This window comes from Gymnoscopelus microlampas, assembly GCF_963454915.1.
Source record: "Gymnoscopelus microlampas genome assembly, chromosome: 21".
In the NCBI taxonomy this organism is placed as follows: Eukaryota; Metazoa; Chordata; class Actinopteri; order Myctophiformes; family Myctophidae; genus Gymnoscopelus; species Gymnoscopelus microlampas.
The window spans coordinates 42,682,075-42,699,292 of NC_139958.1; the positions used below are offsets into that span (position 1 = coordinate 42,682,075).

The 17,218-nt window shown below is 45.5% G+C and overlaps 1 protein-coding gene across 2 annotated transcripts; it reads right to left on the reverse strand.

The window, feature by feature from the left end:
* Window positions 1–10,756: 10,756 nt before the first annotated feature.
* On the reverse strand, window positions 10,757–13,930 carry LOC311038097 (E3 ubiquitin-protein ligase TRIM39-like). 2 transcript variants are annotated; one of them, XM_084047437.1, is made up of 2 exons: window positions 13,829–13,930; window positions 10,757–12,779 (listed from the first exon to the last, which is right to left on the reverse strand). In XM_084047437.1, exon 2 carries the CDS (start codon window positions 12,768–12,770, stop codon window positions 11,124–11,126), a length of 1,647 nt encoding a protein of 548 aa, XP_083903563.1. In that variant the 5' UTR covers window positions 12,771–12,779; window positions 13,829–13,930; the 3' UTR covers window positions 10,757–11,123. The 2 variants fall into 2 exon arrangements, with proteins under 2 accessions (XP_083903563.1, XP_083903564.1); XM_084047438.1 differs by having other exon boundaries at window positions 10,757–12,772; window positions 13,829–13,915.
* Window positions 13,931–17,218: the final 3,288 nt, after the last annotated feature.

The following is a 17,218-nucleotide window of genomic DNA, read 5'->3' on the forward strand; positions in this document are numbered from 1 at the left end:
GCTACGTGGTGCAGCTCCGACGGCCCGCTGCTCCGAAAGCCCACCAGTCCGACAGCCGTCCCTGGGCGCGGAGGTGGACCGGGGACCCCCGGGGGTCCCTGGCTCCGGAGGCTTAACCCGACCGGTCTGTCGGTCGGGTCAGGCCTCTCCAGCCAGGGACTCCCGGGGACCCCCGGGGAGGCCTCGACCCGGCCCAGGGAGCCCCAAACCTGGGTACTCGCTCCAGTCCGGGGGACCGCTGCCTCCGGGGGACACCCGGCTCTCCAGGCGGTACCGTGGACCCACTCTTAAGCACCCCTCAGCGGGGGTTAAGTGAAGTGACAGACCGCGGCCCAAGCACCGCGGGGACCTGGTGGTACAAACCAGAATAGTCGCCCCTGGGACTATTCTGAACTTAGCGCGTCGGGCCAGGCTCACCGGCCGGTCCCGTGTACCCGCGCTTAAGCACCCCTCGGCGGGCGATAAGTCGGGGGGGGGTCCCGCGGCCTACAGACCGCAGGTACCTGGTGGTACAAGTGGTGCCGCAATAGTTATCACGCCCATTAGCAGGGTCTTGTTTCCTCGCTGAAGATTGTCTTCTTCCCTCTATGGTCTGAGCTGATTTCTTTTCTCTTGGCTATGGTTTCGTTAGGTAGCTGGTAGGGACAGTGGGAATCTTGTTCGATTAACTCGGGTGCAGCCACTGCTGAGTTGCGGGACAACCGCGGCGCCGGGCACAACCCACATAGATACGTAGCTGCTCGCAGGTTCATGTCAAGTTCCCCCGCCCCCAACCCCATCAAGGTAACTTGCCTTGTGGGTCTACAATCGGGAACTTTGGTTTACTCAATTCCTGCGTGCGCCACCTATGTTGTCTACACCCATATCAGTTACTGTCCCGGCGTGGTCACTTGGCAGTGACTGCACGCCCAACTCAGACGAGTCTACAGCGCCCTTTAAGACAAGCATATGCTACTGGCAGGATCAACCAGGTAGGCCTCCTGTTCCGCCACGGAGACAGCGCGCCCAGGTGAGGCGCGCACCGTGGGGTTGCCGGTCCGTGGAGACCGCCAAGGCCCCCCGTGAGATGGGCGGCGGGAGCTCCCGGCGGCGCGCACTGCGACGGTCACCACATCTTCCTTTGCCCCCTAGCCAGGTCGACGGCATGTTACGGGGGATCGGCGCCCGTGGTACGCAGCTGTTTGGTCGGTCGCCGGAGTACGCGACGCAAGCAGGGTTTGAGAAACGGAGTCTCCGGAGCGCGCCTTTGAGGGGCCCTCGGGCGGTCCGTGGCAGGACATCTAGGGCAGACGGGGCGTCTCGGTCTCGCTAGGCCGGGGTGGGCCGCGGAGGAGTGCGGAGGAGGCCGGGGCCTCTCTACACGCGGTCCCTCCACGCCTGGTCGGCAGCGTCCGCCGAGCAACCAGAGGTGCACTAGAGGTGCCCGCGAGGGCCCTTGCAAGAGGCGGGCTACGATTGTCAATCGGTCAGAATCAATTGTGGGTTCCACGGCCCTTGCGGGCGGCGTGGTTCCCGGAACACAGTGCTTTGACTAGAGTGGCCACCGTGGCCGACGGCGGGCCCTGCATTCGGGCAGGCCTGCCGTCCGTCCCGAGCATCCGCACGCCGGATGCTCGTCTGGGAAAAGTTGCCGATTGTACCGGGAGAGAATTTCAAAAGAGGGGGCCATGGTGGACTCTCCGAGGACCTCCGAGGACCTCCATGGCGCCCGTCCGCCCGGCCGTGCCCGAGCGGAGGCCTCTGTCTTCCCATAAGCCCGATGGCCACCGTGGCCTCCAATTTCATGGCTCTTTCCCCCCTGTCGGGGAGGGGGGGAAGGGACCCATGGCCATCGCCGCTCAACCCAACCGGGCCGCCCCAGACGGAGCCTCGCGTCGGGCATCGCCACGGCCAAGCTCCACAGGTACGTTCTAGAGCGAGTGGGCGTCCCGACCGGGAGACTTTTTCACAGGAGGGAGGCAGGGACGAGTGGGACGCCTCCGGGGCCACGGGGAGGGGACAGGGAGGTACGACGCGGAGATCCAGGGCAAGTCGGCCCGCGCCGCCGCCCCAGACGGAGCCTTGCGTCATGTCCGGCCATGGTCCCTAGCTACCCTATGGCACAAGTGGCCACTTTCCCCCCTATGCGAAATTTCACGCATGGGAGAGGCCGCAAGCCCTAAAGCTCCTGAGCCTTCCGGAGCTTTTTTCCGGTTTTTCGGCCGCCGTTTGCCCGGGCAGCCACCCAGGGGCCCGGGGGGGGCACCGACGCGTGCGCAACCCCGGCCCGGATCCAACGATTCCTCTGCCGGCCCCGGGCGACCCACGGACCGGGAGGTACCGGCCGTTTTAGCCCGAAAAGGCTAGATCAACAAGCCGAAAAAAGTTGGAATTTTAGGCCGGGGGTCCTCCAGGGGGTCCCCAGGGACCTATGGAGCCCATGCGGACACTTAGAAAAAAAAGAACCATGATTTTGGGGGTCTTCGCCGCCCCGTCGCTATCCCAGGAAGGTGCCTCTTCCTGGGCATGATCCCTAGCTATCCTATGGCACGAGTCGGCCCTTCACCCTGGCTTCCCCCTTCCAGCAGGGGAGAGGCCAGGAGCCCTGGGCCTCCCGGCAGACTGCCGGGTTCACACTCGGTTGCTCTACCCGCCCCGGGAGCCACCGTCCCTGGGCGCGGAGGTGGGCCGGGGACCCCTGGGGGGGACCATGGACCGGGGAGGGCGTGGACAAGGCCGGTATTGCACCCCGCGGCCACCACAGGCCTATCCAGGGGGATTGTGGATCTGCTCTTTTTCCACGGCAGGACTTTGTCCCTTTTCCAGACCCACGACCGGGGTCCCCGCCGGCCGCCCTTACCCGCCTCGGGAGCCACCGTCCCTGGTCATGGAGGTGGACCGGGAACCCCCGGGGGTCCCTGGCTCCATGTGGACACTTAGCCCCATCGCTTCCCCCAAGGTAGGTGCCTCTTCCTGGGCATGGTCCCTACCTATCCGATGTCACCAGTCGGCCCTTCTCCCTGGCTTCCCCCTTCACACAGGAGAAGGGCCAGGGAGCCCAGTGCCGGGTTCACACTCGCCCGCTCTACCCGCCCCGGGAGACACAGGTTAGAAAAAAAAGAACCATGATTTTGGGGTCTTCGCAGCCCCGTCGCTATCCCAGGAAGGTGCCTCTTCCTGGGCATGATCCCTAGCTATCCTATGGCACGAGTCGGCCCTTCACCCTGGCTTCCCCCTTCCAGCAGGGGAGAGGCCAGGAGCCCTGGGCCTCCCGGCAGACTGCCGGGTTCACACTCGGTTGCTCTACCCGCCCCGGGAGCCACCGTCCCTGGGCGCGGAGGTCGGCCCGCCCCGGGAGACACCGTCCCGGGCACTGAGGTGGTTCATGGTCCCCTGGGGGACCATGGACCGGGGACGGCGCCACCTGTGGCCGCCGGTGATATTGCGCCCCACGACAACAGGCTTTTACAGGCTTTTACAAGCTTGTGGATCTGCTCTTTTTCCACCCTTTTTCAGCCCGGATTTCGGCTTTCGGACCCGCGGGGCGTCGGAGCCGCGCCACGTAACCTTAAATTGTACGCGTTGAAAGCATATGTTCTGGGGGCACGTATACGTGTACATTATGTCACAAGGAAAACTTGACCATGATGACCATGGCCATGACTGACCATGATGCTGACCATGCTACTGACCATGATACTGACCATGATACTGACCATGATGCTGACCATGATGCTTGGGCAACATGATTGGCCAAACTTAATTGCTTTGACCTGGTCAGCTAAGACACATTAAACTATATGTATAGTTTCTCTCATCAATTAAAATTCAGACAGCTGTGAAACTGACTGATGTTAAATTATATTGATAATTTCTCATCAATCCAAATTCAAACAGCTGTGAAACCTATAACAACAGCTGCAAAGAATTACTGATCATTGCAGTGAACTATTGAACTATTGAACTTTTATCACAGCTAATAAAGTAAAATATTAATAATAATAATAATAACTAGAAAAAGTGCTCCTCGGAGCACAACTCTCCGCCAGAAGACTTGTGTTGGGAATGTTGGGAAAGTGTACTATCTGTCCTGTCTATATAAATGACCTATCCGTCCTGTCTGTGTAAGTGTAAAATTTATAGCGTTTTTTTAAAAATGGTTGGGAAAAAGAAACTTAAAGAAAGTTTTTTTTGTATATGTAAGTGTCCTTACTTGTATATGTAAGTGTCCTATCCATCCTGTCTGGGTAAGTGTCCTCTTCCGTCCTGTCTGTGTAAGTGTCCTATCCCTCCTGTCCTATCCGTCCTGTCTATGTAAGTGTCATATCCCTCCTGTCTATATAAGTGTCCTATCTGTCCTATCTGTCCAATAAGACAGATAGGAACAATTGGACCGCGACTACTTGACTACTTCCGGTTCGAAGGTCTGGGAGTGAGCTAGTGGCCGGATTTTCGGTATTGGAATCTGGCTTATCACAGTGACACATGTATTTATAGGTCGCTATCCCTCTTGTATATGTAAGTGTCCTATCCAACCTGTCTGGGTAAGTGTCCTCTTCCGTTCTGTCTGTGTGAGTGTCCTATCCCTCCTGTCTGTATAAGTGTCCTATGTCATATCCCTCCTGTCTATATAAATGTCCATGTGCAGCCATTTCATGGTTCCCGTCTTACCTCACTCTGACAGTGGCAGAGACACTGTCAGAGTGATGCCATGTACATATAGGCCCGGTGGCGTCACTAGCCAATCAGATCACAGTATTTCACGTGTCACGTGAGGCTTGACCAATCGGTGTGTCATGTTTAGAAAGTGAAAACGCAGTGATAACAATACTCTCCTGGCGGAGAGTAATAATAATAACTAGAAAAAGTGCTCCTTGGAGCACAACTCTCCGCTGTTGGGAATGTTCTATCTGTATAAGTGTCCTATCCGTCCTGTCTGTATAAGTGTCCTATCCCTCCTGTCTGTATAAGTGTCCTATCCGTCCTGTCTAAGTGTCCTATCCGTCCTGTCTGTGTAAGTGTCCTATCCGTCCTGTCTGTGTAAGTGTCCTATCCAATTGTTACAGTATCCGCCATTTCTCAACCATTTCGTGATTGTTCCTGTCTTACCTCACTCTTACCAGACTTGTGTTGGGAATGTTGGGAATGTTCTAATTCTTATGTTCTAACTGTCCTATCCATCCTGTCTGTATAAGTGTCCGATCCGTCCTGTCTGTATAAGTGTCCTATCCGTCTGTATAAGTGTCCTATCCGTCTTGTCTGTATAAGTGTCCTATCCGTCCTGTCTATGTAAGTGTCCTATCCCTCCTGTCTGTGTAAGTGTCCTATCCCTCCTGTCTGTATAAGTGTCCTATCCGTCCTGTCTGTATACTGTAAGTGTCCTATCCGTCCTGTCTGTATACTGTAAGTGTCCTATCCGTCCTGTCTGTGTAAGTGTCATATCCCTCCTGTCTATGTAAGTGTCCTATCCGTCCTGTCTGTGTAAGTGTTCTATCCGTCCTGTCTGTATAAGTGTCCTATCCGTCCTGTCTGTATAAGTGTCCTATCCGTCCTGTCTGTATAAGTGTCCTATCCGTCCTGTCTGTGTACTGTAAGTGTCCTATCCGTCTGTGTAAGTGTCATATCCCTCCTGTCTATATAAGTGTCCTATCTGTCCTATCTGCCAATTATGTATCAGCCATGCAGCCATTTCGTGATGGTTCCTGTCTTACCTCACTTTGACGGTGGCAATGACACCGTCAAAGTGACGCCATGTATTTATACAGTATTTCACCGTATTGTCACGTGTCACGTGAGGCTTGACCAATCGGTGTGTCATATTTAGAAAGTGAAAACAATACTCTCCTGCGGAGAGTAATAATAATACATGTCTATACTAATATAGAGCTTTTGTAGATATCCAAAACAACTATATTACAAAAAATGAGTTTAAAGGTATAATAAGCTATGTAAAACTTAGCTTATTATAAATAAATAAAACATTAAAGGGGGATTTAAATGAGTACAAACAAAGTTCTGATATACAGACATGAACATTATACAGTCAAATGAATACGGGTTGGACATATAAATGCCGGGGGGTCCTCCCCCAGAAACTTTTTAACACAGTAGATACTGTATTAAAAAGGGAGTTTAATATTTTTATCAGTCATAGGAAAATGATGGGTAAATTATTTTATTTTATCCATTACAAACCTAAACTTATAGAAATCGTTTTGATGACTGAAGCAAATAACCACTCCTGATATTGACATAATACTGACATGATACTGACCATGATACTGACCAGATACTGACATGATACTGACATGATACTGACATGATACTGACATGATACTGACCATGATACTGACCATGATACTGACATGATACTGACCATGATACTGACATGATACTGACATGATACTGACATGATACTGACCATGACACTGACCATGATACAGACAGACAGACAGACAGACAGACAGACAGACAGACAGACAGACAGACAGACAGACAGACAGACAGAAAGACAAGACAAGACAAGACAAAACATTAGAATATTACATGGGCTGATGGAACATAAGGCTGAAGGAACATAGGGCTGAGGGAACATACTGTAGGGCTGAGGGAACATAGGGTCTGTTTTGGGATGAGGGAACATAGGGTTGAGGGAACATAGGGTCTAATTTAGGATGAGGGAACATAGGGCTGAGGGAACATAGGGCTGAGGGAACATAAGGCTGAGGGAACATAGGGCTGAGGGAACATAGGGTTGAGGGAACTTGAGTACGCTCCCGATGCCACCAGCACCAAACTAGTTTCACTGTTTACTCTAGTTTCACTAGATTTCCGTCACTGAGGAACTCCTCCTTGTGCTGTAGCTGTTAACCCTTTACTGCCACCTGGAACATATATGTTCACTTCAGATTTATCTTCCTGGTATAGCTGTGCACGTGGCTGTGTGCACTGTGCATGCTTGCGTGCGTGAGTGCATGCGACCTTGCTACTGTGTGCCGTTTTTGTACATAGTATTAATAGGCTCTATGCACAGCAGCCATATTATTACTTCCTTCACAGGTGTTACCAATGATACGAATGAAGGCTCTGTTACATTTAGTCTAGCATGGTTTCCACGACCTCCTTAACTCTGAGAGTGTACAAATGGAACCAAATGGACCCGTAATTTGTACACTCTCAGAGTTACACACCTGTAAGGGGCCATTTGGAAGCCTATGAGGGTCCCTCGACCCCAACTGTTGACCCACTGGTGTAACAGAGTGTTTCCAGTGAGCCAACATGCACAATATCAGCACCCTGACTCTGTTTGACCAGAATGGAACAGAGCCTTCATTAGTATCAAACACAATGTCTTCATAATATGGCTGCTGTGAATAGAGCCTATTGTGTAAATATTCCTTTCCTATCAATTGGCTATGATTTGCAGGCCCTGGATACGAGATCTGCGGTTAGAGGAGCACACTTCTCTAGTTGTGAATCTGATCTCGGTCATATTAACTGAAACACATATAGGATATTCTCTACATCATGTTAATTTGCCAAGTTTTTAAATTATTATTATCTTTAATTCTCCATGCTCCAACACTGGACTCTTTTAAAGCTGCCTTGAAAAGACACCTAATCTCTCAGGTTTATGGTATATAGTTGTTTGTTGAACATTTTTGTTTGTTTGTTTGTCTGTTAGTTGTTCATTGTTTTTGATGTAAAGCGTCCTTGGGTTTATGAAAGGTGCTATATTCAAATTCAAACTATTATTATTATTATTATTAATATATTCTGTACATTTGGAAGCATATTCTTGATGTATTTGACAAGTGCATTGTTGCAGGGCTACTTGATTAAATCTTGTTTGCAAGCGCACCTCCAATGGAGATCAACTGTGTCCTTACCTCCCCTATGAATGTGAGGTTGTTTTTTCTACTGTGTCTCTCCCTGAAGAAGACCTTGCTGGGTCAAAACGTTGGTTTCTCATTCAAATAAATCCTGCATCGTGGCTACGAGTGCTCCCCCACGTGAGCACTCGATATGACCACCTGAGCAGCCATCAGCTCAGTGAAACAGAATTCCCCCTGCAGGATTAATTATTATAAGGTCTACATTATTACCATATTATTGCAATGTGTGAGACTGTAGAATTGTTTATATTTCTATCAGACTTGATTGTTTTGGCATTCATGTTTAAGTTAAACATGTTTTGTTTATTAATGTGCAAGATTAATATCTATCAGGAATCAAATCAGTCTTGACTTCTACTTTATTTTACAGCTTTGTACTTATGTTCATATGCCTGTGTATTCAATGCAGACATTAACCACAGCATTGTAAGCTTGTAGAACGGCTATTTTTGGTGAAGAGATTTGGAGTAGAGGGAAAAAAGAGCGCACCAAGTACAGTGCCAACTCGGGGTTGTTTCACTAAGTATAGAGGGTATAAGTTAAGACTGGTGATTTGGGGGTTTGGGGTTCAGTATGTTGTCACGTTGATTAATGTATATTTTGGTGTTCATCTATCATGTCATTGTTGCATGAAGTGAGGACGAGTTTGATGCTCCAAACAATGACAATAAGATATTATTTATTAGGTGGTTTTACAATAAATGTTCATGGGAACATTATCCAGTGTGAAGACTCTATTTGTCTGTATCTCACCTGTTATTCTATCGAGCATGATACATTTAATTTAATTTAGTATTTTTATCGTTTGAAGTGTTTGACAAGACAATTAACGAATTGTCTTGTCATTAAAGACACAGTTCATATAGTTCATTATCATCATCATATTTGAGTTTTCCATAAAGTAACCGTAAATAGAAATGAGATAACCGGAGGGAGGGGTTTACCAGGCTACTACCCGGCAGTGATGGAAGAAGTATTCAAATATTTTACTTACCTGTAAGTTAAAGTATCAATACCCTATTGTAGAAATAGTCTGTTACAAGTAGAAAGTAAAAGTACTCGTTATGCAGAATGTCCCAATTCACAAGTTTTCAAAATGTATAAAAATCCTTTGAAAATAGCAGATCTATAAGCTCACAGCACGTCGCTTGTGATCAAAATGTACAAAGTAACTAGTAACTAAAGTTTTCGAAAAATTATAGGGGAGCACAATATTTGCCTTTGAGATGTAGTCGTGTAGAAGTAAAATAATGGAAACAGTACAAAAACTGTACTTGAGTAAATGTACAGTTACTTTACACCAATGCTGCCCGGTGCCTAGTACAAAGACATAAGGTCAGGTCAAAGGTCTCTCTCTCTCTCTCTCTCTCTCTCTCTCTCTCTCTCTCTCTCTCTCTCTCTCTCTCGGGGAGTGACTTAATCCCTGTATGTAAACTGTTGCTTTACTCTGTGTCTCAGAATGCATTCTCTGAATCAACCAATGTATTGAACTCCCTAATAGAACATAATAGACTAGTTCATACTGTCAGTGGTCAGTAGATGGCAGTGCAGTCTTCATGTTGTGTGAGCAGCAGAGCAGTAGCAGAGAGACACAGTCAATGTTGAAAGTATCTCCAGTTATTACATTATTAAAACCTGAACTCATTCTCATACTCATTCTGACTGGTTATCACTTAACGTTGCAGTAGGGGATCACTTTGATGTGTGAAAAATAGTTTCTGGTGTTACTTTGATTTGGTAGGTAATTGTTAACTGCACACAGCTGAGATGCCAACATCCAGAAAGTCTGCCTCTGCAAAGTGAACTGTTCTCTAAACTACAGTCTCATATCACCCTGAAGGGCCTGATTGGTATGGTACCTCATGAAGCAGTCACCTTCATTTCAGACCTGTATGCTGGCTCCATCAGTGACAAAGAGCTGTTTAAGCAGTCAGGCCTCTAAGGCCTGCTGACAGAAGAGATGGCTGTGATGGCAGACAAGGGCTGTATGGAGTTAAGGTGGTTCAGGCATCTAGTGCAGATGCCTCCTGAGGGTCTCCCTATAGGGAGGTTCTTGGTCCACGTCTCACTGGGAGGAGACCCCCTGGCAGACAAAAGGACCAGATGGGGGGATAAGATCTCCATGCTGGCCTGGGAATGCCTCAGGATGCTCTAGGTCTAGGATGAAGTAGTTAATGTGGCCGAGGTAAGGGAACGCTGTGATTCTGACAAGTCAATCAGCCACCTGTCTGTCTGGCTTATGGGATCTACTGTATACTACTGACTAGTCAATGACAATGCTCCTGTGGCAGGGCAGAAAGGTTACAAAAACATGTATTGTACACCACAATGATCAAATATAAATATAATATATAAATATAATGTACTGCACATCCAAACAATACAATACCAGGTGCAGGACAGAAGAACAGATGAAAGAGAGAAAAATAGAGTCTGCACACTGGATAATGCTCCGATGAATATTTATTATAAAACCACCAAATAATATCTTATTGTCATCGTTTCAAACATAGAACTCTTCTTCTCTAGCAAATCCCAGACATGCAAGACATGTTGGCACAATTCCTCGTTAGATGTATAGCAAAATATACATTCATCAACGTGACAATATACTGCAACCCAAAAACCCCAAATCACGCAAAATGAATGTATACAACTCTGCACTGAGAAAATAATCTGCACATAATTACAATAGTCGATTTCTTTTGAAGATTCACAATTTCCATCTTTGTTAATTGAAAACATAATTGATAACTACGGTAGATAAAAGAGAGAATAACATAACAATCCTTGCAGAATCTTTGCATTCCTGTTTTCAATTAAATGTTCTGTATAGTAATAGTAGTACTAAAGGACTGACAATAAACGTTTTAATCCTGATAGATAATAATCCTGCTTAGTAGTTTAATTTAAACCTGAATGCCATAAAATAAAATATCCTGTACGTAAGAGACACATATAGACAATACAGTCTCACAGAGAGGGAGTAGATTCTAGGGTAAATACTTGCTCAAATGAAGCACTCAATGTAATAGTCTTTGGCTGTAATTCAGACTTGTAAAATGAAGTTCTTGTGTTTTCAATAGAATACAGAATACATGTGTTAGAGTTCAATAGCTTGACTGACAATAAACCTTGCATCAATCTCTTTTTGATGATAAAAAATCTGTAAATGAACCCTTATATACACAAATTTGTTCCTTACGTGAAAACTAACCTCTTCATGTAAAGTCTAGGATTAGTCTAACTCTAATCTGTATGATTGACAGGAGAGATGATCAGAGGAGTAGAGTTTTTGCCATTAAAATTAAGATTAGGACCAAGGAAAGGATATAGTTTCTCAGTGAAGGTGCACCCAGTGAAAGAGTAGAGATGAACTCTAGTCTCCACATCATAAAAGGAGACCAGACCCTCTTCATAATCCACAAACACTCCCACTTTCTGGACCTTCTCTCTTATAGGGAGGGGGACACAAGGTTCAGCAAGAGCCTTGTACTCCTTTCCACTCCTCAACACTATAGTCCAGTAACCATTGTTGGGGGTCGCTGCGATCGCTCCCTTCCTGTTGATGGACTCTCTGACCACTCCTAAACTCCAGCCAGTCTTGCCTTTAACCTGAACCTCATAATAAAACCTTCCTGAGGAGAAGCTTTGTTTTCCTAAGACACAGGCCCATGCAGAGAATCTCTCTGGGTTGTCTGGGAGACTATTTTTTATGTTTCCATGACTCACTTGTTTTCCATCCTCAGACAGGATGAGTGCACAGTGTGCTGTATCAGGATCCAGAGTTACATCCACAGCATATTGCTGGATCCTCCTCAGCTCTGCTTCACACAGGTTTTTCCTCATCTCTTGACTGAGTGTCTTCTCCAGCTGAGCCACAGCTGTCCTCACAGTCCCCACATGTGAAGACTGATGGAAATTGACCTTTGTCCAGTCCTTGGTGGGTGGAGAGGTGTTGATGGATGTGAAGTTCTGGAGGAGGTGGAGGTGGTCTTCAGTGTGTGAGAGCTGCTTCAGCTCAGAGCTTCTCTTCTTTAATTCAGTGATTTCGTGTTGCAGCTCCTTGATGAAGCCTTCAGCCTGTTTCTCTGTTGTTTTCTGCTTCTCTTCAATCACATCAATGAGCTCAGCCTGACTTCTCTCAATACAGCTGATCAGAGAAGTGAAAACCTGCACACTGTCTGCTATCTCTCTGTCTGCATCTTTCATACTGATCTCTACTGAGTGTTGGACCTCCTGAATCTTCACTTGTCTCTCCTGGATCATCTGCTGAACTTTAGATTCTGTCTTTCCCAGCTCAGCCTTTTTTTCTTCAAATTCTTTTTCCAGAGAGACAATTTGATGTAACTTGTGGTCTGACTCTGACAAACAGAACTGACAAACACACATGAGGTCAGTCTTACAGAACAGCTCCAGAGGTCTGTCATGTTTCTGACACATAAAGTCTTCCAGGTTCTTTACAGGGTTGATTAGTTTGTGTCGTTTTAACCCTGTGAGTCTCTGATGAGGCTCCAGGTGAGTCTCACAGTAGGAGGTCAGACACACCAAGCAGGACTTCAGGGCTTTGTGTTTGGTCTCAGTACAGACATCACAGGAGACTTCATCTGGTTCAGCAGGTTCTGGGTTTGTGTTGGAAGTTTGTCTCAGCTGCTTTGACTTCCTGAACTGATCAGCCATCTCAGAGAAGACTTTATTAACTGAATATTTTGGTCTCTTATAGAAGGTTTCTTTACATAGTGGACACAGACAGACATCACTAGTGTCCCAGTAATGTGTGATGCAGGTTTTGCAGTAGTTGTGTCCACATGGAGTGGTGATTGGATCAGTGAACACATCCAGACAGATAGAACACAGGAACTGCTCTTCAGACAGGAGAATACTAGCAGACGCCATTTCTACACACTGAGAATAAAAGTGAAAAGAAATTTAGTTTGGTTGGCCAGAAATTATGTTTTTGCCCTTGTCCGTCTGTGTGTCTGTGTTTCTGTGAGCAGCTAATCTCTGGCACCACTGGACTGATCAGTGTGAAACTTTGCTTGCACACTCCCAATAGGCCAAGAAAGAACCTCCATCCCAAATGTTTCAAATTAGCCTCATTATGGCACTATAACAGTTCACTTTGCTTTTTGTCTACAACTCTTGAACTTGTACATCATGCAGTAAAACAATCAAATAAATAAAAAACACTTCTCCTGGATTCCTTGGCTCATGATGCAACTATTAGGCCTTGCCTATTTCCGCCTGACAAGATATTCTGACATTTTAACGTTTTATTCAAAACACAGTTTTTGCTAAATTGGCACACTACACATCATCACAAGTCATGTGATTGAGATGGATCTGTCATATTTTTCAGATTCCTTTCCGATCAATTGGCTATGATTTGCAAGCCCTGGATAGTCAACCAGGCCTGGCAGAGATCTGCGGTTAGAGGAGAACACTAGTTGTGAATCTGATCTGGGTCATATTAACTGAAACACATAGGCTATTCTGTACTTAATGTTAGCTCGCCAAGTTTTTATATTATTATTACACATCATGGCGATAATATCTTTAATATATTCTGTACATTTAGAAGTATTTTTCTTGATGTATTTGACAAGTGCATTGTTACCTGCCCAAGTAGGGCTACTTGATTGAATCTTGATTGCAAGCGCACCTTCAATGGAGATCGCCTGTGTCCTCCCTTATGAATGTGAGGTTGTTTTTTCTACTGTGTTATTCCCTGAAGAAGACCTTGCTGGGTCGAAACGTTGGTTTCTCATTCAAATAAATCCTGCATCGTGGCTATAAGTGTGCGGCCTTTCCTCTACTCTCATACTTATTTACCAAGGTCAGCAGCACCTCACCGATACCGGTGTGCATCCTCCTGCCTTTTGTTTGATGGATACATTTTAATGTAAACATTATTCTCTCTCAATGAATAATAAATCATTATCTTTATTACTCACCTGTGTTTAAGTTGACAGAGTTTTGTAAAACGTTGTGTTGAAAGGTTTAGTAGAGAGTGTGTTGCTGTCACCGAACTAGTTTCACTGTTTACTTTCGTTTCACTAGATTTCCGTCACTGAGGAACTCCTCCTTGTGCTGTAGCTGTTAACCCTTTACTGACACCACCAGTGGTGGAAGAAGTAGGCCTACTCAGAACTTTTACTTATGTGAAACTAGCAATAGAACAATATAAAAAATACTCTGTATTGGCATCAAAATATACTTACAATTCCAACGTAAAGTACTCCGATGTTTTTATAAGCTCACAGGGAGACTTCTGTTACAGAACAAGCACTCTAATACATCTAACGTGTTGCATTGTGACTGTGAGCTTGTAGATCGGCTATTTTCGAATAGGCACAGTATAAAATAGAACATAATTATTTAAAATATGTGTTGTATTAATCCTATATTAAAATTAGCTAATGGGAGAGCAGGCGACCGGGACCTCTGACGTCATGTCATGTCATGTCACCATGACTCAGCCATAACCACATAAGGGGTTCCCAGGGGTGCATTGCTCATGGTACGGCCTTGCACGCCGTGCAGGAACCTATTTGACCAGGAGCATGCGCAGGCCCATGCATAGACTTACAACAACTTTAAATTCACACCTCAACAAAGTTTACAAAGGCTCCTGACTCACACACCAGGTGGATTAACATAGGAATGAGCCTAGATGCATATCAATTGTCCATTGTGTGACCTGTAGTGTAGGTGTTAAGCAACGTGCACGTTACGTCATTAAGATAATTTTTTCCTTTCTCACTGAGGTTATGTCCATGACCTTGAATTAGATAGCTTCGCGGCCCTCACATCTAGGCCCGATCCGAGGTTGGTCCATACAGCACTGGCCTAGTCACTCTGCACACACGTCATGCGAAGTCCGGCGAAGTCTCTCCTCTCCTCTCCTCTCCTCTACTCTCCTCTCCTCCCTCCCCGCTTTGCTTTGCGGCCCTAACCTCTTGTCCCAACCTCCGTACCTTGGTCATTAGGCCGTCTGTACTGTGGGTAACCATGGCCATCATGAGGCAGTCGAGTGTTGTCACAGAAGTCTTTAGGGAAGCTGTTATTGACCATGCAGAGTGACGCAGAGTGGCTCCTTCTGTGGGTCAGGTATGTCTGCTAGTACACCGCCACTCTTTGAGTTTGCCGTAATTGTGATAAAGAGGTCAAACTTCCTGTATATGGTTGCTATGGCAACCTGCCATATCAGGCTGAGGGTCTGATAGGCAAATCAGAGAATCAATCAAGCCGAGAGTCTGATCACAGATCGAGGTGGGGTAAGATGCCTAAAACATAGCCATAGCTCTGATCAACAGTCTGTAGCAAGTTTCGGGGCAAATGGAGTGATCCTGTGCTTGCTTACCCCGGACGAACTTTTGTCAATGATATAGTAGTAAGATAAGATAAGGTTGTTGTATTTATATATGTATTATATATAATTACACACACACACTCATGCATGCACGCACGCACTCACGCACGCACACTTTTTCCCCCTATTTTCTTTTAGGTCTGATAAAGGTGTAGCGTGCATGTTCTCATCATGTATACTTTAAATTACTTAAGACCATTTTCTTGATCTTTACTTAAGAACATTTTGGAAAAAAATGCCAATTTTACATCGAGGTGCCCACCTGACCTGTCTCCAGTCAGTCAGTCAGTCAGTCAAAAAACGACTAAACCTAACCTCTAAATGTCTAATCCTAACCCTAAACCTAACCTCTAAATGTCTAATCCTAACCCTAAACCTGACCTCTAAATGTCTAATCCTAACCATAAACCTGACCTCTAATTATTATTGCCTTTATTATCATGGTTTATGCAAGGATTGATTGATTGATTAAATACTTTATTAGACAGAATGTAAACAGCCCAGAAGTACAGTAACACTATAAAATGATAATCGACTGGTTCTTTAGAACCGGACTCAAGAGCTACTTTGAGGGCCTAGCTGGGTTGTAAGGCCAGCTAGTCGTCCTGAATATGCAATCTGTGATTAACTGGGTTGTAAGGCCAGCCAACCTCCTGGTTCTCGGGAGAGAGTTGAGATGTCTCTCGGAATCACTCTGGAACGTGCCCATCTGAGAGGCCTCGAGCCTCTTCCCACAATGCTGGCCCGCGGTCCCGACATCACTATGATGATGTCAGATAGTGTCAGACGTCTCCATATATGGAGCTGCCGATGTTAGTTATGGCCAAATATGGGTCAAGACTTCAGCCCTGGACGTGATGGCTATGTCTATACATGGAGTTTCGGGGAAGGGTTCGCTGATGTCAGACTGTGTACATATGGGACGTTTGGGTCTCTATGACGACTTTGCAGGTCTATTATCTCCATCTATGGGGATCTCCATATATAGGCTATTGCTGGCAACTATGCCCTGAATGTTTCCTAAGTATGCCCTGAATGTTCGTAACAAACACATTGATTTGATTAGTAATTCAGGTGATCAGTACGTTATAAAATGTATTTGATTTAGATAAAACATTTCATCTGGTAGTTATAACATATCGTTGCTGTCCGGCAGAAACCAGCTAACTCCATTTTTACGCTTTTGCATTTCTTTCCATAAATCAGGGCCATTAAACACCCTTTACGTCTGTGTGTTGGTAAAAGAAATATTGAACCAATGAAGTCGACCAGAGTTAGCTGGTTTTGCTGACTCCAGGCTCCACCCCCTTTTGACCTCCAAACTCATTGTCAGCTTGGAGGTCCGTTCAGCTGTTCTTATCAATGATGAACAAAACCTCCTAACTCCACTTTTTTAATTTCCTGAAAAATGAATATTTTGGAGTTAGCTGGTTCCTGCCGGACAGCAGAGATAGGCCTACATAAGTATAGAGATTTATATAAACATTTTATCTGGTAATTATAACATATGCAAGTATAGAGATTTATATAAAACATTTTATCAGGTAATTATAACAAAAATATAAGTATAGAGCAAACATTAAAACATAAATCACAGTGGGTCTCATTCATAAAGATTGATTGTTTATTTTATTTATTTTTTTATTTTTTGAATCTCGTCCCTGACCACCAATACATTACAAGAAAAAACTGAAACTAATAAAAGAACTAAATCAGAACTAAGCATTTTCACAAAAACTAGCAAAACCCACTTTAAAAACCAATACAAACTAAAATGAAAAAAGTGAAAACAAAATAGAAAAATAAAATAACCTATGAAATATTCTAAACTATAATAACGGTTGGTACCGATCCTTGATTCATAAGGTATAGAACATAATACAATCTATTGTCAGTTATTTATTCTAATACTATTTATTGTATAAAATCGTGCATAAAACTAGATTAAACTTTTTCATAGATTTCATAGATA